Below are 25,595 nucleotides of genomic sequence, written 5' to 3'. Positions count from 1 at the left end.
ATTCTAGGCCCCATATCATGCATTTAGAGGCATTGAGCTGCCTGAACAAAAAAAAAAACCACGCAGAAATGACCCCATTTTAAAAACTAAACCCCTAAAGGTATTCATGTAGTGGTGTAGTGGGCATGCGGACCAAAAATTTTTTAAAGGAGGAAATAATGGGTATCATTTCAGACACTATGGGTATATAATGTTTTCTTCAAGCTTTTATTACGTTTCCACATGAAATAGAGGAGACGTGGTAGAAGGTTATTTTGTTAGAAATATGCCACATTAATAAATTTGTGCGGCACAGAATAGAAGTGAAGCCGTGTATTCATAACGGATACATGTCGCTATAGACGTATTTGCCTGTACTTATGACTATGTCTTGCTGAAGAAGCAGTTGGTGCCATTATGATGTCATTGTGGACAGAATTCTGTCCTAATATAAAATCAGTCAGAGAGGAAAAAATAAACTGTACTGGAGTGACGGGCAATATCTTCAAACAAATGGAGGAAAATGTATCCAACTATGTTGCAAACTCGAGTCTGTTCACTAGATAGAAGAACACCTGCAGGGCTGTCAAGACAAGGTTTTTTTTTTTCAGTGACTGGTTGTACAACGTCTCTTTAGCTCCATCAATCCTTATGAGGGACGAATGTGCCAAGTGACGCGGTACACCATAACAGGCCCCTGCCCGGCAAGGTAGGAACCGCTATGTGCACAAAACAACCAATCACCTACAGAATATATAAAAGGACAGTGTCCAAAACCATCTATAGGAACAGTAAAGGATCACTAATCCCCAAAATGATGTCAGTATTTCCAGAAGAACCGTAACAAAGCCCATGGTGTATTGATAAGGAACAGCTCAATTATTAGAGATCCTCCAAATAAAAAAAAAGATCATGCCCGTATCACGGTACAGAATTAGGAATGTAACAGCTGTATGTGGCAGGACATAGTCATAAGAACAGTCAAAATAAAAAAATTGTGGATGTGGGATTTTGTACTGGACAATTAATTCCAGCACTTGATCACCCACAAATAAATAAAAAAAATCATAAGGGGTAAAATTAGTTTCACGGTCTGAAAAAAATGTGCTCTACAACCTCTCCCACAAGAAATAATCCCTACTTGGAAAGCCCACGAACTAAAAAGAAAATATAAAGAAATTGACTCCCTAAAAAGGCCCCCAACCCATTTTTTTTTTGTGTTAAATTCTAGTAATTTGCAACCGTGTGAAAGGTTTCGAAACAGGGGTAGTTACAAAGGGCTGGTTTTGATGGACACATGGGGCAATAAAAGCGGGTATCCCTCCTCCTGCCATGCTTGCTACATACCCGTAACCTTTTTTGGGGATATTTTTGGGTCTCAGTGGAGGGAATAGGGTGTAAAAAGTGGCGCTCTGAAAGCCTGCGCACATCCTCAGATTCGCAGGATTGTGCCGGTATAGTGGACTCAAAAAGGAGATGCTCAATGACCTTCTCCTGAAATTGAAGGAAAGTGAGCGTTCCTTGGGCTTTTTTGAAAATAACAAAACTGTTATAGGTAGCAACCTGGATGAGGTAGATTGCTACCTTTTTGTACCAGGCCTTATTTTTGCGCTTCACCAAGTAAGGCTGAAGCACCTGGTCGGAAAGGTCTACACCCCCCATAAATTTGTTGTAGTCTGTTACACAGACAGGTTTCTGCTTTGCAGTGGTAGCCCCCCTCTCCGTAATTGCCACAGTGGTGTCCGTGTGTACGGTGGACAGCATGTAGACATCCTTCTTGTCGGCCCACTTCACTGCAAGCAATTCCTGACTTGCAAGGGCCATGGATGTTCCTTTTCCCAAACGCCTGGACACCAACTGTTGTGGGAGTCCCAGTCTGTTCTTCCGTACTGTCCCACAGGCCCCTGTATTTGCAGCATGGAGGGCTTTATAAAGGGCAACGCTGGTATAAAAATTGTCTGTATAGACGTGGTACCCCTTGTGCAGAAATGGCTCCATTAGGTTCCACACAATTTTGCCAGAGGTGCCAATAGTTTCTGGGCAGCCTGGGGTATAAATTTGGCAGTCCCTGCCTTCATAGATTTTGAAACCGCAGGTGTAACCCGTTGTGCTCTCACACACTTTGTACAATTTCACCCCATATCTGGCTCGTTTGGAAGGGATGAATTGACGAAAGGAAAGACGCCCTTTGAAGCTCATGAGCGATTCATCTACTGACAAATTTTTGTCAGGGGTGTACAACTTTAGAAATAAATCACTTAGAAGGGTGATTAATGGCCTTAATTTATTAAGCCGATCATAGGCTGGGTCACTTCTTGGGGGGACTTGGGAATTATCAGTAAAATGCATGAATCGCATTAGGGCCTCATAGCGGTTTCTGGACATCACTGCTGCAAATACAGGGGTAGCGTGGACAGCATTACAAGTCCAGTAGGACCGGACAGAGGGTTTTTTAACCAAACCCATATTGAGGGTAATGCCTAAATTTTTTTTTATTTCTGGGACACTTGTGGGGCTCCACATTCTGGAGTACATAGACGCAGGCTTTTGTAGAACAAACTGCCTAGCATACAGATTAGTCTGCTGGACTATCAAGTCTAGGACCGTATCACATATAAATAAATTAAAAAAATTATAGGGGGTAAAATTTTGGACGTCGACACTAATTCCTGGGGTCGCTTCAAATTGGGGTACTTGGGGGGAAAATGATAGTGCAGGATCCCACATCACGGGAGGGACTGCAACACTCGGCCCTGCACTTGACACCTGACACCCTACAGCGACTGACGTATCCACCACCATAGGACTATGGGGTTCAGCGGTGGAATTAGAATCGTCACTGTCACTGTCTGGAACAAATTCTGAAGCGGTGTCTGTTTCGCTTTCAGAAGTGTCGGAACATAGCAAGGCGTAGGCTTGCTCCGCGCTGTACATACGCTGAGACATATTTATAGATGTGTATGTATATATATATATATATATATATATATATATATATATATATGCCCTATAAGTCCTAACCCTAAAGTAAACCTAAAATCCTAAAAACGACACAAATTATTATTATTTTTTTTTATATATATATATATATTTTTTATAGATATTTTTTTTTATATAACAGACGTAAAATTAATTCTAAACGGCCCTAAACACGAACGCTAAACTAGCCCTAACCCTAAAGTAACGCTAAACTAACGCTAAACTAGCACTAACGCTAAACTAGAACTAACGGTAAACTAGCACTAACGCTAAACTAGCGCTGACGCTAATCTAGCGCTGACGCTAATATAGATTTGATATATTATATATATATATATATATATATATATATATATATGTATGTATAAGAACTATGATTTTTTATCACTTTCTTTCTTCACAGCACAGGACTTAGACTGATTTCTCTCTCCTCTCAGAACAACTACAATGGGAGGAGGGAGAAACACAGCCCATGTCCTGGCTGTGTTTTGAAAATAACTGTCAGTGATCTCTGTGATAGGTTTTATCACAGAGATCACCTGATCAGGGACCAGTCACAACGGTCCCTGATTGTTGCTGTGCCAGATGACGACACAGGTAAGACATGCAAAGCGCACTCGGGCGCCATTTGGGGGGGGGGGAATCGGACCGTGGGGGGGGGGATCGGACCGGGGGGGGGAATCGGACATGAAGGGGAATCGGACGGGGGGGGATCGGACGTGGGAGGGGGGGGGACGCACTATTTACCCGTTCTCTCTCCTCTCTAAGGAGTTATTCCATGAGAGGAGAGAGAAATGGCGATTATCTGCCGGTTTAGCGTGAACGCCGTGAAATAGCGATTCACGGCGATCACGTGACCAGAGACCACTCGTTATGGTCTCTGGTCGTTGCCCCGAACTCTCAGCTACCTCCGGTAGCTGAGAGAACGGAGCCCCGATCTTTAATTTCGGCGCTATTTTAGGCTAATGCGATCACGTTAAAAGGCGTCGCATTAGCCTAAAGCCCATTAGTGAGGAACGTAAAAAGGCGTACTGTTGGTCACTAAGGGGTTAAGTTTTGTCTTAACCCCTTAATGACCGGGCCATTTTGCACGTTAATGACCAAGGATTATTTTTTGTTTTTTCACGGTCGCATTCCAAGAGTCATAACTTTTTTTTTATTCCGTCGACATCGCCGTATAAGGGCTTGTTTTTTGCGGGACGAGTTGTATTTTGTAATTGTACCATTTTTAGATGCTTATAATATATTGATTAACTTTTATTAACTTTATTTTAGGAGAGTATTGAAAATAAGCAGCTATTCCAGCATTGATTTTCACGTTATAAATTTACGCCGTTTACTATGCAGCGTAAATAACATGTTAACTTTATTCTATTCTACTTTTTTTTGCATCGCCGCATTCCAAGAGCCGTAACGTTTTTATTTTTCCATCAATGTGGCCGTATGTGGGCTTGATTTTTGCGGGCCAATGTGTAGTTTTCATTAGTACTATTTTGGGGTACATAGGACTTATAGATTAATTTTTATTTAATTTTTTATTGGGGGGAATGGGAGAAAAGAGCGAATTTTGCCATTGTTTTTTGCGTTTTTTTTGGACGCCGTTCATCCGGCGGTTTAATTAATGTGTTCGTTTTATTGGTCAAGTTGTTACGAACGCGGGGATACCATATATGTGTATGTGTGATTTGTTTTGACACTTACTAAATAAAACCACTTTTTATTTGATTTTCACTGTAAATTTTATTTTATTTTTTTCACAAGCTTTATTTAACTGATTGACATATTTTTTTTTAGTCCCACCAGGGGACTTCACTATGCGATGTGCCGATCGCATATATAATGCTTTGGTATACTTAGTATACCAAAGCATTATTGCCTGTCAGTGTAAAACTGACAGGCAACCTGTTAGGTCATGCCTCCGGCATCGCCTAACAGGCAGTTGCGGAAGACAGACCTGGGGGTCTTTCTTAGACCCCCGGCTGTCATGGAAACCCGACTGCGACCCGCGATTTGTTTGCGGGGCGCCGATCGGGAGACAGAGGGAGCTCCCTCCCTCTGTCAAACACATTAGATGCCGCTGTCACTATTGACAGCGGCATTTAATGGGTTAAACTGCCGGAATCTGAGCGCGTTGCAGCAGGAGCCAGGCTGTGTATAACAGCTGTGCTCCTGCTGCTGATCGCGTGGGTACAGTGACAGTACCCGCGCCATCACAGGACGGATATATCCGTTCTCCTGCGCGAACTAGCAGCTGCTGAGGACAGATATATCCGTCCTTCGGCGTTAAGAGGTTAAGCAAGTGAAATGCAGCTCGATTGGGTTAGGATCTGGTGATTGACTTGGCCATTGCAGAATATTCCACTTCTTTGCCTTAAAAAACTCCTGGGTTGCTTTCGAAGTATGTTTTGGGTCATTGTCCATCTGTACTGTGAAGCGACGTCCAATCAACCTTGCTGCATTTGGTTGAATCTGAGCAGAAAGTATATCCCTGAACAGTTCAGAATTCATCCGGCTGCTTCTGTCTTCAGTCACATCATCAATAAACACTAGTGACCCAGTGCCTTTGGGAGCCATGCATTCCCATGCCATCACATTGCCTCCACCATGTTTTACAGAGGATGTGGTGTGCTTTGGATCATGAGCTGTTCCAAGCCTTCTCTATACTTTCTTCCTCCCATCAATCTGGTACAGGTTGATCTTAGTTTCATCTGTCCAAAGAATGGTGTTCCAGAACTGGGCTGGCTTCTTTAGATGTTCTTTGGCAAAGTCTAATCTGGCTGTAGCGTCCATGGCCGTGGACCGTCGGGTTTACTCACCCCCCGCCCCGCAGCCACGGATCTGTGAGCGCTGGCTCGCATCTCCTTCCCCAGAGACGCCATCACTCACTTCCACTCCGGTCCACTATGTGCGCGCGCACGCTCGTTCCCGGCCTTAATGGGAATCATCATCATCATCATCATCATTTAGCCCATGATTCCCCTGGACTATAAGAAGGGCCCTGCCCTTTTACTCATTGCCAGAGCGTTGTTAGTATTCCCATGTCAGTCTTGCAAATGGTCCCTTAGTGTTATCCTGTTCCCGTTGTTTCCTGTGCCCTGCTGCCTGTATCCCATGCTGTGTTCTTGTTCCTGAGCCTGTTAGTGTTGGAGTCGTGTCCTACTGCACCTGCTATCAACTGCCACGTCCAGTGTCATCAACCACATCCAGTGTTATCCGCAACGTCTGGCGCAACCTGTTACACCTGCTGGCATCTGCCACGTCCAGTGTCATCTACCACATCCAGGGTTATCCGCCACGTCTGGCGCAACTTGCTGCACCTGCTGTCATCCGTCACGTCCTGCATAACTTGCTGCACCCACCTCCATCCGTGCTAAAGCCTCGGCCACTGTCTGGACTATTCAGGTACCCTAGACTAGGACTATATATTGATTGGGTGCTCTGTTGTTTGGCCAGCTGCCTCCCTGCTACAGCGGTGTGGCCCAGTGGTGTGACACTGGCATTTGTATTTTTGAGGCCGATTAATCGTTTGCACCTTGTGGTGAATCCTCTGTATTTGCTCTCATGAACTCTTCTCTTTATGGTAGACTTAGATACTGATACACCTACTTCCAGGAGAGTATTCTTCACTTGGGTAGATGTTGTGAAGGGTTTTTTCTTCACCATGGAAAGAATTTGGCGATCATCTGCCACTGTTATCTACCGTGGACATCCGGGCTTTTTGGAGTTCAGGAGATCACCAGTGCGCTCTTTTTTTTTCAAGAATGTACCAAACTGTTGATTTGGCCACTCCTAACATTTGGGCTATCTCTCTGATGGATTTCTTCATTTTTTTAAGCCTAACGATGGGCTTGCACTCGCATTGAGAGCTCCTTTGACATCATGTTGTGGGTTCACAGCAACAGCTTCCAAATGCAAATGCCACAACTGGAATCAACTTCAGACCTTTTACCTGCTTAATGGATGATGGATTAATGAGGATATAGCCCATGCTGCCCATTAAATAGCTATTGAGATAATTGTCCAATTACCTTTGCTCCCCTGAAAAAGAGGCAGATACATATTAAAGAGCTGTAACTCCTAAACCCTTCTCAAATTAGGATGTGAATACCCTCAAATTAAAGCTATCTGCACTTGAAGACCATATTGATCATATAACTGTATATTCAATATGTTTTGGTAAACAGCTAAAATGCCAAAACTTGTGTCAAAGTCCAAATAATTATGGACCTAACTGTATGAACTCTTGTGCATCGTAGATTCTGCTTGGGTCAGACTTTTAACAACAAACATAAATTTGAAAGCGTTTTTTTAAATGACATGTTTAAAGTAATCGGTGTCATTTTTATGGTATATTTTTTATCGAGCATGGGGGTATAAAATATGTTTTTTTATTTTATAATTCAGGTGTAAGAAAAATTTTTTAATATATAGTGTTGCTGCAGCAAAATGCCTGTGTAATGACATGTTGTCTATAGGCACGATATGCCATATTAGCAGCCAGCCGATTGCAGACTGCTGTGTTGATGTGGTTTTGGACAACAAGTCAATGTAATGGGTCAAAACGTTTCTATTTTTTGTACAATGATGATGGGAAATTCATTGAAAACAGATGCTGATCTCAACCACTACTTTGGAAATATTTTGGGAATGCAGACCATCTCATGTGAGTGCATGCACCCTAACAACATATCAAGTCTGTTTCTGTCTAAATTGGAAATGTATTCACTGTCAAAGGCTGTGATTGGCTAGGCTCCTTACATGTCGTGTTGTTCCTATGGTGGGGGACCTGAACAGAAGTGGCAGGGAAATGGTGAAGAATCCTAAAAGTAAGTGTGTTGACAAGTTTATTATTTTAACATTTTGGGTTCATAGGTCTCCTATGCTACCCTATTTGAGCATATAATAGAGGGGAAGATGCGGAGCTTAGAATATATAGTTTCCTGTAAATTGATACAGTTATTTTATATAAAAAGCTATGGTCTCCACCCACACAGAGTGATCAACAGTTTTTCCTGTGGCAACTGTAAATGCTGGACCTTCTTAAATAAAAAAGATACTAAATGGTTTGAAGTCCCTGGCGAGTATGTCCATAATGCTGTTGTCAGCCTAATTAAAACAGAATAAAAAAAATTATGTTTAATGATACTATATACAAATTGAAATACAGACCTGGATCAGCATTTTGGCTTTTCTTGAAGTGGACAACAACTTTATTATCATTCATCATTCTTACATCTTGATCTTCTACATGATTGCTGCAATAAAATGACAATATATTATGACATTCAGGTTACATTACAAAATATTATTTGTCATACACAGCCTATACATGTAATTACCCCCTTTTGTGTTTTTTTCCCCATGTTTTATTGTGTAACATTAACCCCTTAACCCCTTAAGGACGCAGCCTACGTTTGGCCTTAAGGCTCAGAGCCCATTTTTCAAATCTGACATATTTCACTTTATGTGGTAATCACGTCGGAATGCTTAAACCTATCCAAGCGATTCTGAGACTGTTTTCTCGCGACACATTGGGCTTCATGTTCGTGGTAAAATTTGGTTGATATATTCAGTGTTTATCGGTGAAAAATTGCAAAATTTCGAAAAAATAGCATTTTTCAGAATTTAAATGCATCTGCTTGTAAAACAGACGGTTATACCACCCAAAATAGTTACTAGTTCACATTTCCCATATGTCTACTTTAGATTGGCATCGTTTTTTGAACATTCTTTTATTTTTATTGGATGTTACAAGGCTTAGAACATAAACAGCAATTTCTCATATTTTTAATAAAATTTCAAAAGCCTTTTTTTTAAGGTACCTCTGCAGTTCTGAAGTGGCTTTGAGGGGCCTATGTATTAGAAACCCTGATAAAACACCCCATTTTAAAAACTAGACCCCTCAAAGTATTCAAAATAGCATTTAGAAAGTTTTTTTTAACCCTTCAGGCATTTCACAGGAATTAAAGCAAAGTGGAGGTGAAATTTGCAAATTTCATTTTTCTTGCTGAATTTCAATTTTATTCAATTTTTTTTCTGTAACACAGAAGGTTTTACCAGAGAAATACTACTAAATATGTATTGTCCAGATTCTGCAGTTTTTATAAATGTCCCACATGTGGCTCTAGTGTGCTCGTGGACTGAAACACAAGCCCCAGAAGCAAAGAAGCACCTAGTGCATTTTGAGGCCTCTTTTTTATTAGAATATATTTTAGGCAGCATGCCAGGTTTGAAAAGGTGTTGAGGTGCCAAAACAGTAGAAATCCCGCAATAGTGACCCCATTTTGGAAACTACACCCCTCAAGGAATTTATTTATGGTTGTTGTTACCATTTTGACCGCACAGTTTTTTCAGAGCACCTATTTGAATTGGGATGTGAAATTAAAAAAATTTAATTTTTTCCAATAAAATGTCATTTGTGATCAAAATGTCTTATTTTCACAGGGAACAAAATACCCCATTTTGTTGCCCAATTTGTCCTGAGTACAGCAATACCCTATTTGTGGTGATAAACTGCCGTTTGGGCCCATGGGAGGGCTCAGAAGGAAAGCAGCGCTATGTGTTTGTTGGAGTCCAGATTTTGCTGGATTGGTTTTCGGGTGCCATGTCGCATTTGCAGAGCCCCAGAGGTTTCAAAGCAATGGAAACCCACCAGAAGTGACCCCATTTTGGAAACTACACCCCTCAAGGAATTAATTTATGGGTAATGTGCCAATTTAGACCCCATAGTTTCTTCACAGAACTTATTTGAATTGGGCTGGGAATTAAAAAAAAAATATATTTTTTCCAATAATATGTAGTTTTAGCTCAAAATTTTTTATTTTTACAAGAAATAAAATACTCCATTTTGTTGCCCAATTTGTTCTGAGTGCGGCAATACCCTATTTGTGGTGATAAACTGCCGTTTGGGCCCATGGGAGGGCTCAGGAAAGGAGCGCATATTTGGCCTACTGGGGATTTTCTGGTGCAAAGTCATGTATGCAGTAGCCCCTGAGGTACCAGTACAGTTGAAACCCGCAAGAAGTGACCCCGTTTTAAAAACTACACCCTTAAGGCATTAGTCTAGAGGTGTAGTGAGCATTTTGACCGGAGACATACACCACATAAACTGTAATGTGGGTTCTCCTGGGTGCGGCAATACCCTCAATGGGGCTGTTATCAGCTGCCTGGGCACACCACAGGGCCCAGAGAGGAAAGACGAGGGGGATAAGCTGTGCAGAGTGCATCAGCGTAAGTAAAATTGGGGTAAATTATAAACCAAGGGATGTATGATAAATTTTAAAACACTCTTTCATACAGAGCTCTGGTTTTTCGGGACACGTGTCACATTGATATATTGTGTCCTCCCTTATCCCCCTCTTATAGCAGACTTTGCACCTCTTTTGACTTTTTCCCTTCTTGCCAGTTTGGGGAACTTCTCCTGGAAAGTGTTGCCCTGGTACAATGCGTGTGGCCTCGCTTCCAGAAGTACTGGGTGCCCCCCCCCCCTTCTTGGTCCCTAAAGATTAGGTTCTTGATCATCACCTCTTGAAATTCCAGGAAAATTCCCGTCTGGCCTGCACATCGACGTAGCACGTACGCATTGTACAAAGCCATCTGTATAAGCTGCCCGGCCAGCTTCTTATACCACACCGCATGGCGCTGTAGGGCTTCAGGACTTGATCTGACAAGTCCACCCCTCCCATGTACCTATTGTAGTCCAGGATGCAGTCTGGTTTGGGGGTCTCTGTACTGGTACCTCGTACTGGTACATGGGTACTGGTGTGGCATCTCTCTTGTCCTTGTACTTGACACACAATATGTTGCTGCTAGAATGTGCCCTGCTCTCACCCCTTCTTGTTTGCCCAAGCAGAGTCTTAGGGAGGCCTCTCAGATTTCTTCTAGCAGTGCCGCAGGCCATCTGGAAGCGAGGCAGTTGAAGAGTGGGACGCTGGTATAAAAATTATCCAGGTAGAGGTGGTGACCCTGGTCCAGCAGTGGGTACACCAAATCCCACACAATTTTTGCATTAACTCCCAGTAAGTGGGGGCATTCTGGGGGCTGAGCACTGGTGTCCTTCCCTTCATATATCCTAAATGTGTAGGTATACCCTGATGCACTCTCGCACAGCTTATACATCTTCACGTCATACCTTGCCCTCTTACCCGGCAGGTACTCGCGGAATTGAACCCTCCCTTTAAAATGTACCAAGGACTCATCAATAGAAATACACTTCTCGGAGGTGTATGCTTGGGAAAACCGGGCACTGAAACGGTCTAATAGGGGTCTCCGTTTATACAAACGGTCAAAACTGGGGTCATCTCGGGGTGGGCACGGCTCATTATCAGTATAATGTAAGAAGCAAAGTATTGCCTCATTTATTTATTTTTTTAGGTTACTGTTCAGTTCTGAAGTTGCTTTGAGGAGCCCATATATTAGAAACCCCTATCAAACACCCCATTTTAGAAACTAGACCCCTCAAAGTATTCACAACAGCATTTAGAAAGTTTATGAACCCTTTAGGTGTTTCACAGAAATTTAGAGCAAAGTAGAGGTGAAATGTACATATTTTTTTTGTCAGAAAATCCTCTTTATACCATTGTTTTTTATAACGCAAAAGGTTTTATCAGAGAAACGTAACTTAATACTTATTGCCCAGATTCTGCAGTTTTGAGAAATAGCCCACATGTGGCCCTAGTGCGGTAATGGACTGAAGCACCGGCCTCCGAAACAAAGGAGCACCTAGTGGATTTTGAGGCCTCTTTTTTATTAGGCACCATGTCCGGTTTGAAGAGGTCTTGTGGTGCCAAAACAGTGGAAACCCCCCAAAAGTGACCCCATTTTGGAAACTAGACCCCTTGAGGAATTCATTGTAGTTTTAATGGGGTGCCTGCGGCTTTTTGATCAGTTTTTATTCTATTTTTAGGTGGCGTGGTGACTAAAAAACAGCAATTCTACTATTGTTTTTTTATTCTATTTTTTTTTACAGCGTTCACCGTGCGCTATGATACGATACGATTACGGCGATACCAGATGTTTATAGGTTTTTGTTTATGTCTTATGGCGTTTGCACAATAAAATACGTTTTGTAAAAAATCATTAACTTTTTGTGTTACCATATTCTAAGAGCCAGAACTTTTTTATTTTTCCATCAATAAAGCCGTGCGAGGACTTGTTTTTTGCGTAACGAACTGTAGTTTCGATCAGTACCATTTTTAGGTACATGCGACTTTTTGATCTCTTTTTATTCCATTTTTTGGGAGGTGAAGTGACCAAAGAATTGTGATTGTGGTACGGTTTATTATTATTTTCTTTTACGGCGTTCACCGTGCGGGATAAATAACCCTTGCCATGTCGCATTTGCAAAGCCCCTGAGGAACCAAAACAGAGGAAACCCCTAAAAGTGGCCTAATTTGGGAAACTAAAGCCCCCAAGGAATTTATCGAGGGGTATAGTGAGCATTTAGACCCCACAGGTTTGTTGCAAAATTTATTGGAAATAGGTGGTAAAAATGAATATCAACATTTATTTCCACTAAAATGATGACATTTTTAATTTCTACACAGGTTAAAGGAGAAAAAAAGTTGACGTTTTTCACTTTTACAAGGAATAAATGAGAAAAATCACCCTAAAATTTGTGAATCAATCTCTCCCGAATACGGCAATACCCCACAAGTGGTCATAACTGCTGTTTGGATACATGACAGGACTCAGAAAGGCAGGAGCGCTATTTGGCATGCAGATTTTGCTGGATTGATTATTGGGCGCCATGTTGCATTTGCAAAATCCTGAGGTACAAGAGGACAGTGGAAGGACTCAGGAAGTGACCCCATATTAGAAACTACACCCCTCAAGGCATTTATTATTTGCATGGAAAATGACGGGGCTCAGAAGCGAAGAGCACCATGAGCATTTGATGCCTATTTTGGTGATTTTCACAGCATTGGACAGCAATTGCAGGGCTCCGAGATCAAATAGTAAAACAAACCACAAAGTAGTGACCCCTATTTTGGAAAATACACCCCTTAAGGCATTTTAAGGGGTGTAGAGTAGTGAGCATTTTGACTCCACAGGTGTTTTTTCATTAGAAATCAATGCCCAGCGGATGGTGCAAAGTGAAAATTGCAATTTTCCACTGATGTGCCATTTTAGTGCAGAATATGTTGTGCCCAGTTTGTGCCACTGAAAACAAATACCTCATATAATGTTAAGCGGGTTCTCCCGGGTATGGCGATGCCACATATGTGGACGTAAACGGCTGTTTGGGCACGCTGTAAGGTTCAGAAGGGAGGTAGCACCATTTGGCTTTTGGAGAGCAGATTTAGCTTGTGCTGTGTGGGTTTTACTGGAATTTCAGTTTATAATGTGGGGGCATATGTAAGCTGTGCGGAGTATATCAGGGCATAATAAGAGGGTATAATAGTGCAGTAAAGAAATAATAATCTACAGATGTGTGGCCAGTGTTGCACTGATAAATGGTGATCAATCTTATCCACTTTTGGAACACTTTGCACAATTTGTGTCGCCATATTCTGAGAGCCATAACTTTTTAATTTTTTCGCCAATGGAGCTGTGTGAGAGTTTATTTGTTGCAGGACAATCTGTAATTTTCATTGGTACCATGTTGGGGTACACGCGATTTTTTCATAAATTTTTATTCCACTTTTTTGCAAGCAAGGTGACAAAAAGCCATAAATTCTGATAATGTTTTTTATTCTTTATTTTTCACGGCGTTCACCATGCGCTATAAATGACAATTTTACTTTATTCTGCGGGTTGATACGATTACGGCAATACCATATGTATATAGTTTTTTTTAAAAGTTTTGCAGCGTTTGCAAAATAAAGTCACTTTTTAAAAATATATATATATATATATATATATTTTGTGGCACCATATTCTGAGAGCAATTTCTTTTTTATTTTTCAGTCAAAAAAGCTGTGTAAGGGCTTGTTTTTTTTGTGGCACGGGTTGTAGTTTTAACTGGCACTATTTTTGGGGTACATTCTACTATTTGAATACTTTTTATTCCATGTTTTGGGAGAGTGGTAATAAAAAAAACTGAGCTTATGGCATTGTTTTTTTTTTGCGGTGTTCACCGTAACGGAAAAATAATATAATAATTTTTATTGTTTGGGTCGTTACGGACGTGGCGATACCAAATATGTGTCGTTTTTTAACATTTTCATTCTTTTCCTATAATAAAAGACTTATTATAGGAAAAAAGGCAGTATATATTTTTATTAACTTGAAACTTTTAATTTGACACTTTTATTCAACATTTTTATAAACTTTTTTTTTTGTCCCACTAGGGGACTTGAAAGCCTCCACCTCTGATCTTTGCTCTAATACATTGCACTACCCATGTAGTGAAATGCATTAGTGCTGTCAATCATACACTGACAGCAAGCCTATTAGGTCCCGACTCTAGGCTATCGACCGTATTGGAGGCTAGCTGCGATCCTGGCCATGCAGAAGGGTGTCAGCTGTAATAAACAGCTGACACCTGCTGGACATAGTGTGGGCTCAGTTTCTGAGCCCGCACTAGCAACACAACATACCTATACGTTGTGTTGCGTTAAGTACTTAACGACAGCGACGTAATAGTACGTCGGATGTCGTTAAGGGGTTAAAGAGGTGTCACTGCTCCTGACATGTAATAACATTAATAAAATGAACTAACAATTCTGGAGTATCTTTTCTTTCACTTTATGTTGGGTCATTCCTCTGTTATTCTTCCTAGAAATTTATGAATAAATTGTCATATGGGTGTTACCAGTTGGGTGTGTGTCAGTGCTGACAAAGTGAGACTGTGTAGGGACACACCCCTTTGACAAGGGGAATGCTAACATCCAGTTGGCAATACATTCATAAATGTCTAAAGAAGAATGTCTAACAGAAGAATGGCACAGTGCAAAGTTCTAAGAAAATATGTTCCAGAACTGATATATCATAAGCAATACAAGTATTTACTAAAACAGACATGTCAGGAGTGGAGACAGGTCCTCTATAAGGGGTATTCCCATTAAATAGGTGCGAGTCTTACCTCTGGAAACCTCACCTAATGACATATTAGGAGTCTAGTTACCCCATTCACTGAAGTAGCACTCCCTACAGCCTGCAATGGAGGAAACACGGCCACCTCTTCAAAGATGTAAAAAATGGAAAGAGTCAAGTGCTGCTTGCTCGTTATGCCACAAATTATGGTTGAGAATACTCAATGGGGGGCAGTGACTGCCTCCGTTTTAGTCGTGCGCTCCTCCCACCTGTCCAAGGCTGGTTTTAATTAGAGCAGTATAAAACTGACTCCTACCTAACCAAAGCTCATTTTGTGGACTTAGCCCCAAGAGAGGTAAGTCTCCAACTATATAGGTATAGTGTTCAGTGAAGGGAACCCCTGTATGGGGTCGCTTTGTTGTAGCAGGTGGGCTCGCACAATTTGATTAAACTGAGCGCTAAGAACCTCACAGCATAATAAATATAGCAGTAATGCAATTTAAAATAATAAAAATGTATAAAAATATAAAAAATGTATATATACATATATATCTTAGTGCCCGTAGCGTGCATCTGCATCCTTTTCTTTTTCTCATTAAACATGTATAAAAGTTACAGCAGATTAGAACCTGCATGCATATTTATTTAATGTTTCTGAAGTTGACTAACCATCTTGTTTGTACTGCTTATAAGGGGGGCGGTGACTGCTTCGGTAAAATTTCTGTGGGACAGTGACTGCTTCGGTAATGTTTCCGTGGGACTTACTTACGGCACAGTGTGATCTTGCGATGTGATCTTTACGGATGTGTCGGGAGTGTGAATAGACATCACATCCTGGCTGGAGGCAATGTCTATTCACTCTCAAGAAACTTCAGTAAAGTTAATGTGGGTGTATGTGACAGCACAGCGTGATCTGACGAGATCACGCTGTGCGGTGAATACAAATGGACATGAATGGAGAGAAGTGTATAACGCTGATCGGTCAGCGTCATACACTTATCTTTACAACGCCCACTCGGTCAAAAGTTAAACAACGCCCAGTTGGGCATTAAGAAACGAATTAGCCAAAATCTAAAATCGTACATAACTTGCTCAAAAATGATCGTTTTTCAAAATAAAAAACACTGTTGTTATCTACATTACAGCGCCGATCAGATTATGTAGGAGATAGGGCACTTATAATCTGGTGACAGATCCTCTTTAGTTCAGTTATTTCTGTCCCCCTCTTCATAATATTCAGAGATTCTCTAGTGACTTGTATAGTACCAAGGGACTGGTGCAGGGCAAATGTGGTGCCTACTATCAAAAAGGGCTTCCCCGGGTAATTTTAGACCAGTTAGCGTAACATCAATGGTGGGAAAATGTTTGAGGGGCTATTGAGGGACTATATACAGAATTATGTGACAATAAATAGTATTATAAGTGACAGCCAGCACGGTTTTACTAAGGACAGAAGTTGCCAAACCAACCTGATTTGTTTTTATAAAGAGGTGAGCAGAAGCCTAGACAGAGGGGCCTCTGTGGATATAGTGTTTATGGACTTTGCAAAAGCATTTGACACTGTCCCTCATAGACGTCTAATGGGTAAATTAAGGACTATAAGTTTAGAAAGTATAGTTTGTAATTGGATTGAGAATTGGCTTAAGGACCGTATCCAGAGAGTTGTGGTCAATGATTTCTACTCTGAATGGTCCCCGGTTATAAGTGGTGTACCCCAGGGTTCCGTGCTGGGACCACTATTATTCAATTTATTTATTAATGATATAGAGGGTGAGATTAATAGCACTATTTCTATTTTTGCAGATGACACCAAGCTATGTAGTAATGTTCAGTCTATGGAAGATGTTTATAAATTGCAAGCTGATTTGGACACACTAAGTGTTTGGGCATCCACTTGGCAAATAAGGTTTAATATAGACAAATGTAAAGTTATACATCGCGGTACCAACAATCTGCATGCATCATATGTCCTAGGGGGAGCTATACTGCGAGAGTCACTTGTTCAGAAGGATCTGGGTTTACTTGTAGATAATAGACTAAATAACAGCATGCAATGTCAATCAGCTGCTTCTAAGTCCAGCAAGATATTATCGTGTATTAAAAGAGGCATGGACTCGCGGGACAGGGATATAATATTACCACTTTACAAAGGCTTAGTGCGGCCTCATCTAGAATATGCAGTTCAGTTCTGGGCTCCAATTCATAGAAAGGATGCCCAAGAGTTAGAAAAAATACAAAGAAGACTAACGAAGCTAATCAGGGGCATGGAGAATCTAAGTTATGAGGAAAGATTAAAAAAATTAAACCTATTTAGCCTTGAAAAGAGACGACTAAGGGGGGCATGATTAACTTGTACAAATATATGAATGGCACATACAAAAAAATATGGTAAAAATCCTGTTCCATGTAGAACCCCCTCAGAAAACAAGGGGGCACTCCCTCCTTATGGAGAAAAAAAGTTCAATCTCCAGAACCGTAAAGCCTTCTTTATTGTGAGAACTGTGAATCTATGGAATAGCCTACCGCATGAGTTTTTCAACCATGCTAACCATGTAACTATGTTGTTAATACTCAATTTGCAGACTAAATTTAGTTTAGTTTTTTTCGTACACTGATCAAAAGAATAAAGACACATAATAATATATTGATATTTCATTTTGGGTTGTTAGGAAGCCCAATATTAACAATAACATTGTGGAGATTACTAATACATATATATTTAAATATATATATATATATATATATATATATATATACATACACATACACACACACACAGTACTGTGCAAAAGTTTCAGGCAGTTGTGTAAAAATGCTAGGTAAGAATGCTTAAAAAAAATCGACGCGTTAATAACTTTTTTTTTAATCAATTATAAAATGCAAAGTCAATTAACAGAACAGAAATCTAATTCAAAATCAATATTTGGCGTGACCACCCTTTGACTGCAAAACACCATCAATTCTTCTAGGTACACTTGCCCAAAGTCATGAATTTTGGAAGATTATAGTCAGGTGTATGATTAACAAATTATACCAAACAGATGATAATGATCATCATTTTCATATGTAGGTTGAAACACAGTCATTATCTGTAAAATAAACAGCTGTGTAGGAGGCTCAAACTGGGTGAGGAACAGCCAAACCCTGTTACAAAGGTGAGGTTGTAGAAGACAGTTTCAAGTCACAGGTCCACCATGGCAGGACTTAGCACAGCAACAAGACACAAGGTAGTTGACCTGCATCAGCAAGGTCTCTCCTAGGCAGATATTTCAAAGCAGACTGGGGTTTCAAAATGTTCTGTTCATCTTCTTTTGAAGAATCACAATGAAACTGGCAACGTTTAGGACCGTAGATGCAGTGGTCGGCCAAGGAAACTTAGTTCAGCAGATCAGACACATTATGGTTACTTCCCTTTGAAATCAGAAGATGTCCATCTGTGAGATCACCTCAGAACTGGCAGAAACCAGTGGGATCCAGGTACTTCCATCTACTGTTCGGAGAAGTCTTGGAAGAAGTGGTCTTCATGGAGGAATAACCAAGGCTGAGCGACTCAACTATGCACAATAACATAGGAACAGTGGTGCAGAAAAATGGCAGCAGGTGCTCTGGACTGATGAGTCAAAATTTGAAACATTTGTCTGTAACAGAAGGCAGTAGGGCTGGAAACCGGTACAATAATGATTATCTGCAGGCAATAGTGAAATTAATGGAGTTTGGGATTTGGTCAGGATTAATGGTGTCCTCAATGCTGAGTAATACAGGCAGATACTTATCTATAATGCAATACAATCAAGGAGGCGTCTGATTAGCTCCAAACTTTTCCTGCAGCAGGACAACGACCCTAAACATATGGCCAATGTTATTAAGAACTATCTTTAGCATTAAGAAGAACAAGGAGCCCTAGATGTGATGATATGGCCCCCACAGAGCCCTGATCTCAACATCATCGAGTCTTTCTGGGATTACATGAAAAGACAGAAGATTTGAGGAAGCCTACATCCACAGAAGATCTGTGGTTATTTCTCCCAGATGTTTGGAACAACCTCCCTGCCGAGTTTCTTAAAAGGCTATGTGCAAGTGTACCTAGAATAATGTATGCTGTTTTGAAGACAAAGGGTGGTCACACCAAATATTGTTTTGATTTAGATTTCTGTTCATTCACTTTGCATATTCTTAATTGAGAAAAAATATATTAACACTTCTATTTTTTAAAGCATTCTCACTTTTTAGCATTTTTCCACAACTGCCTAAAACTTTTGCACAGTACTGTATATATACACACGCTAACATACACACGCTAACACACACACGCTAACACACACACGCTAACACACACACGCTAACACACACACACACTGATTTGGTTCTTTGATCATTGAAATTGCACTTTCTGGGTAAGAAAACTCTGCCTTTTTATGCACTTATTTACCTTATATATCACTTCCAGCAATAATCCTTCTTTAAAGGGCTTATCCGGGGACCATGCAAAAATAAGTCACTTACTAATATACTTTAATTAAAAATTCGGTACTAAATGGTGCCTAATATTGATGATGTGTCGACACAGCCCCATGTGACTGAGGGCTTGCTTCCTGTGCTGTTCGTGTTGGCTTGTTTTTAATGGCATGACCGCAAAGGGCTGTCACACTGCCTATTGCTGGAGTCCCCGAGCAGAGCATCAGCTAGCGCTTTGCTCAGGACTCCAGAACTGCTCACGACATTTGGTGAGTGACTTCAGGGGCTTCCTATAGCTGGAGTTCCCGAGAAGAGCATCAGCTGATGCTCTGCCCGGGGACTCCAGCACTGCTCCCAACATCACTGTCTCTGTCCAAATATGATTACAAAGCAAATTTTGGTCCCCGGATAACCCCTTTAACCTCTTCCCGCGCTGCGCTGCAACTGTACGTCCTGGAGAGGGCTTGCTTCCCGCACCAGGACATATAGTTGCGGAGCGGTTCCCGATGCACACTGTCTTAACGGACAGTGTCCGGGAACCAGGAGTTCAGCTGTCCCCGACAGCTGACACTCCAGTCTTGCCAGTCAGCGGACCATCGCCGCTGATTTTGCCATTTAACCCCATAAATGTGGCGACCGATTGCGATCGCCGCATTTAAGGGGTTTGAAGCAAATCGGCAGCCCCCACGAAGTGATTGTGGGGGCTGCCGATGCTTGTCTTGGCAATCGGAGGCCAGACAATGTACGTAGGTAGCGTAAGGTAAGAAAAATGTTTTTAAAAAAGTGTAAAAATAAAAGTTATGTAAACAAAAAATGTTTTTTTCATACAATAATAGGGAAAAAATGAACACTTTAAAAATAGTACACATATTTGGTATCACCGCATTCGTAACGACCCCAACTATAAAACTATCATGTTATTTTTCCCGCACGATGAACACCTCAAAATAAAAAATTAATAAAAAACAGAAAAAGTCACATGTACTCGAAAATAGTACCGATAAAAACTGCAACACGTCCCGCAAAAAAACAAGCCCTTACAGAGCTTTTTGGACTACAAAATAAAAAAGTTATGGCTCTCAGAATATGGTGACACAGAAAATAAATGATTTGATAAAAAAGTGATTTTATTGCGCAAACACTGCAAAACATAAAGAAACCTATATACATATAGTATCGCCGAAATCATACCGACCTGCAGAATAAAGTAAAATCGTCATTTATAGCGCACGGTGAACGACGCAAAAAATTAACTAAAAAACATTGTCAGAATTGCTTGTTTTTGGTCACCCGTCTTGCAAAAAATGGAATAAAAAGTGATCAAAAAAAATCGCATGTACCCCAAAATGGTACCAATGAAAACTAGAGATTGTCCCGCAACAAATAAGCCCTCACACAGCTCCAGTGGAGAAAAAAATAAAAAAGTTCTGGCTTTCAGAATATGACGATGCAAAATGTGCAGAGTGTTCAAAAAGCGGATAAGGCGTCATTTATCAGTGCGACAACGGCCACATATCTATGAATTATTATTTATTTACTGCATTATTATGCACTCTTATTATGCCCTCATGTACTCCGCATAGCTTACATATGCCCCCACATTATAAACTGAAACACCAGTAAAACCCCAAACAACTACTACCAAGCAAAAGCTGCACTCCAAAAGCAAAATGGCGCTCCCTCCCTTCGGAGCCCTACAGCGTGCCCAAACATAACATTTGCGCCCACATATATTGCATCGCCATACCCGGGAGAACCCACTTAACGTTTTATGAGGTTTTTGTCTTCAGTGACACAAACTGGGCACAACATATTATGCACTAAAATGGCATATCAGTGGAAAATTGGAATATTCACTTTGAACCACCCGCGGTGCATTAACCCCTTTGCGCACTATTACTTAATTGCACGTCAAGTTGCGGGGATTGATGTATGGAGCGGGCTCATGTGCTGAGCCTGCTCCATACGCTGCGGGTGTCAGCTGTGTATTAAAGCTGACACCCGGGACTAACGGACAGGAACAGCGATTGTGCTGTTACAGAAGCCTGTAAAAATAACAATATACTGCAATACATTCGTTTTGCAGTATATTGTACCAGCGATCCAATGGTCTAATAAAATGTGTAGAAGAATTAAAGTTATTAGTAGTGAGAAAAAACAAAATTTAAAAGCTAAAAAAAACAAACATTTTCCCATTTTTCTTCTAAAGTAATGTAAAAAAATAAACAAAATTGGTATAGCTCCGTCCGTAAAAGACCGAACCATTACAATATACCATTATTTAATTCCCACGGTGAACACCGTAAAAAACTTCAATAATTTAAACCGCCAAAATCGCTGTTTTTTTTGTCACCTTAGCTCTCAAAATAAATGTAATACAACTTTTTTAGCACTTTTATGTACCAAAAAATGGTACCAATAAAAATTAAGCTCGTCCCGCAACAAATAAGACCTCCGACCGCTCAATCAACTGTAAAATAAAAAAGTTACGGCTCTCAGAATGTGGTGAAACAAAGCAATTTTTATTTTAACAATTAGATTTTTCTTTATAAAAGTAGTATAATATAAAAAAAACGATATAAATTTGGTATTACCGTAATTGTATTGAGCCGCAGAATAAAGTAAGGTTTTAATTTTTACCGCATGGCGAAAGCTGTAAAAACTAACCCGCCAAAAGATTAAATCTGATTTTTTTTCAATTTCAGCCCGCAAATAATTTTTTTTCAGTTTCTCAGTACATTTTATGGAACTTTAAATGGTGTCAATAGAAACTACAATTCCTCCCACAAGAAATAAGCCCTCACACCCCTCTATTGACGGAAAAAGAAAAAATTTATGGCTCTTGGAAGGCGGGGAGTGAAAAACTAAAATAAGAAAGCAAAAAATGGATCCGTCCTGAAAGTGTTAATTCATTTCTAATGAAAAAAAACATATGACCCCATATGGGGTATTTCCGTACTTGGGAGAAATTGCTTTACAAAAATTGGTTGTTTTTTTTCTCCTTTATCCCTGGTGAAAATGAGAAAATTCAACATATAAGTGGAAAAAATTGTGATATTCATTTTCGCGGCCCAATTCTAATAAATTGTGCAAAAAAACTTGTGGGGTCTAAATGCTAACTACACCCCTAGAAAAATGTATTGAGGTGTGTTTCCAAAATGGCGTCACTTTTGGGGTATTTCCCCTATTTTGGTGCCTCCAGGGCGTTGCAAACGCGACATGGCACCGAAAACCAATCCAGCAAAATCCGTGCTCCAAAATCCAAATGGCGCTCCTTCCCTTCTGAGCCCTGATGAGGTGCCAATAAGCAGCTTATTACCACATGTGGGGTTTTGCCGTAATCGGAAGACATTGCTTTACAAATGTTGGTGTACATTTTCTTCGTTATTCCTTTCTATACTAATTTCTATGTTTTTTCAGAAAAAAAGTAGATTTTCATTTTTACAGACTAATTCCAATATATTTAGTGAAAAACTTGTGTGGTCAAAGTGCTAACTATACACCTAGATAAATTCCTTGAGAGGTGTCGTTTCCAAAATAGGGTAACTTTTGGGGTGTTTACACTGTTTTGCACCACAAGACCTCTTCAAACCGGACATTGTGCCTAAAATATATTCTAAAAAAAAGGAGGCCAAAAATCATCTAGGTGCTCCTTTGCCTCTGAGGCCTGTATTTCAGTCCATTAGCACACTAGGGCCACATGTGGGATATTTCTAAAAACTGCAGAATCTGGGCAATAAAATATTGTTTGCATTTCTCTGGTAAAACCTTCTGTGTTACAAAACAAAATGTATTAGAAATGAATTTTGGCAAAAAAAATAAAATTTGTAAATTTCACCTCTACATTGCTTTAATTCCTGTGAAACACCTAAGGGGTTAAAACACTTTGTGAATGCTGATTCAAATACCTTGAGAGGTGCCGTTTTAAAAATGGGGTGATTGAAGGGGACTTTCTAATATATAAGGCCCTCAAAGCCACTTCAGAACTGAACTGGTCCCTGAAAAAATAGCCTAAAATAGCGAAATCGCTGCTAAAGTTCTAAGCCTTGTAATGTCCTAGAAAAATAAAAGGACGTTCAAAAAACGATTCAAACATAAGGTAGACATATGGGAAATGTTAATTAGTAACTATTTTGCGTGGTATTACTATCTGTTTTACAAGCAGATCCGTTTAAATTTAGAAAAATTTTTGCAAATTTTCTCTACATTTTAGTGTTTTTCAGAAATAAATACCAAATTTATCGACCAAATTTTTTCACTAACATAAAGTACAACATGTCACGTGAAAACAATCTCAGAAGCGCTTGGATAGGTAAAAGCATTCCGAAGTTATCACCACATAAAGTAACACGTCGGATTTGAAAAAATCGGCTGTGTCCGGAAGGCCAAAACAGGCTGGGTCCTGAAGGGGTTAAGCAGAAGCATAGCTGGGGGGGGGGGGCAGGCGGGGCATGTGCCCCGGGCACAACTAAGAGAGAAGATAGGGGGGCGCCAGGCCGGGTGCACAGGGCCGCACCTACCATGAGGCAGGATGAGCTGCTGGTCTCTGGCGACAGCCTTCAGCAATGTGTGGGGGCGGCAAAAGAGAGCCCACCCACACGCTGTAAGCATTGGACCAGTGTGCTGGAAACCTCACTTGCTGCATCACGCAGGACTTGTTTCTTCGCCCTGCATGTCACTTCTCTGCTCCAGCTGTTCTATCATTAGCTGTCAGTAGTCGCGGACAAGCAGGGAAGAGGGGGAGGAAGTCTGCAGAGGCAGGACAGGCAGAAAGCAGGTCAGGGAAGTTCACATCAGGCTCTCCTCCTGTCACATCGGCTGAAGCACTGATAACAGAGCCTGGTGTGCACTATGCCTGACCTCCTCGGGACAGCACTGTATCTGCAGGCTCTCTTCCCCTCCTCCTACTGACTACTGAACTCCAGGCAACCATCACTGCTGACCTATGAAGAGGCTCCAACTACTGGACCAGACTGTCTGCATGTGAAAAGTCCAGCTACCTACAAAAGGTAAGTGTATATATGTGTGTGTGTGTGTGTGTGTGTGTGTGTGTTCTGTTTGTCTATCTGTGTCTGTCTGTATCCTATCTATCTATCTATCTATCTATCTATCTATCTATCTATCTATCTATCTATCTATCTATCTATCTATCTCTCATATCTCTCTGTCTAAATCTGCAACAAATGTCAAGTCCCCCAAAAATATCCCAGTATTTTTCCATAGTTTTAAAAATAAAGACTATACTTGCCTCCCTGGTGCTCTTGTGGCAACGCATTCCTGGTCCTCTGTACAGCTGGGATCCTGTAATGATGTTTCATCACATTTGACTGCTGCAACCAATCACAGGATGCCGGCTGTACAGAGACCATCCAGAGGACCAGGGACATGTTGCCACAGGAGCACCAGGGAGGCGAGTATAGTCTTATTTATTTATTTTTTTATCTCCACTGGTTTCCACAGCAAGATTTGGTGCAGATTTTCTGGCAGATTTCCCTGCAAATTCTGGGTTGGATTTGCTGCAGAATTTTCTGCAGCAAATTTGATCCATGTGTACATACCTTAAATGGACACAAGTTACAAATGCTCCAGTAGTATACAGTTTTATGCCACCCAAAAACAGATGCAAACCCCGCCCCCCCCCCCCAAAAAAAAACCATATACCTCAGCACAGTGTGAAACCACACAGTAGTTTTTGCATACCAACGTTTTCTGAAATTCAACAGAGGCGCCATTTAAGTTTTTACCTCAGGTGGCAAAAAAGCTTGAATTGGCCTCTCAGGTGCAGATACGATTGCATACTCCTCCTGGAGCGGAATCCCCTTGATGTCACTATCCATATATCGGCAGGGACCCCTCCTGCAGGAGAGGAATCATACTTCCCGCTGTCCCTGACGGCCGGGGGTATGTCCCGCAGTCAATTGTATCTGCATCACACGGACACAGATACAATTGAACTTAAAGCTTAAGCTTTAGTTAAGAATGGAGGATCAGAGGGAGCTGTGCCCAGTGAAGCCCTTGACGCGGAATCCCCGTTGCTGACGCTCTGACAGGGGATTCCGCTCCAGGAGTAGCCCCTGACGTCACTGTCCATATATGGGCAGTAATATCAGTGACTTCTCTGTACATAAATGAAGAGTATCAACTAGGAGCGGAATCCCCTGGCCTACGCTCAGGCTGAGCATTCCGCTCCTAGGAGGAGTCTCAAT

At 41.0% G+C, this 25,595-nt stretch overlaps 1 protein-coding gene across 2 annotated transcripts in view; it reads right to left on the bottom strand.

Annotated features, from left to right (window-relative positions):
* Positions 1–25,595, bottom strand: part of KATNIP (katanin interacting protein) — a 361,314-nt gene that overhangs the window by 11,699 nt on the left and 324,020 nt on the right. For both annotated transcript variants that reach the window (XM_075830061.1, XM_075830062.1), the window contains one exon: positions 8,128–8,213. In XM_075830061.1, coding sequence (XP_075686176.1) covers positions 8,128–8,213 — 86 coding nt within the window. The remainder of the gene's footprint in view (positions 1–8,127; positions 8,214–25,595) is intronic.

This window comes from Rhinoderma darwinii, chromosome 6 (assembly GCF_050947455.1).
Source record: "Rhinoderma darwinii isolate aRhiDar2 chromosome 6, aRhiDar2.hap1, whole genome shotgun sequence".
In the NCBI taxonomy this organism is placed as follows: domain Eukaryota; kingdom Metazoa; phylum Chordata; class Amphibia; order Anura; family Rhinodermatidae; genus Rhinoderma; species Rhinoderma darwinii.
This window is presented reverse-complemented; position numbering and strand designations above follow the sequence as displayed.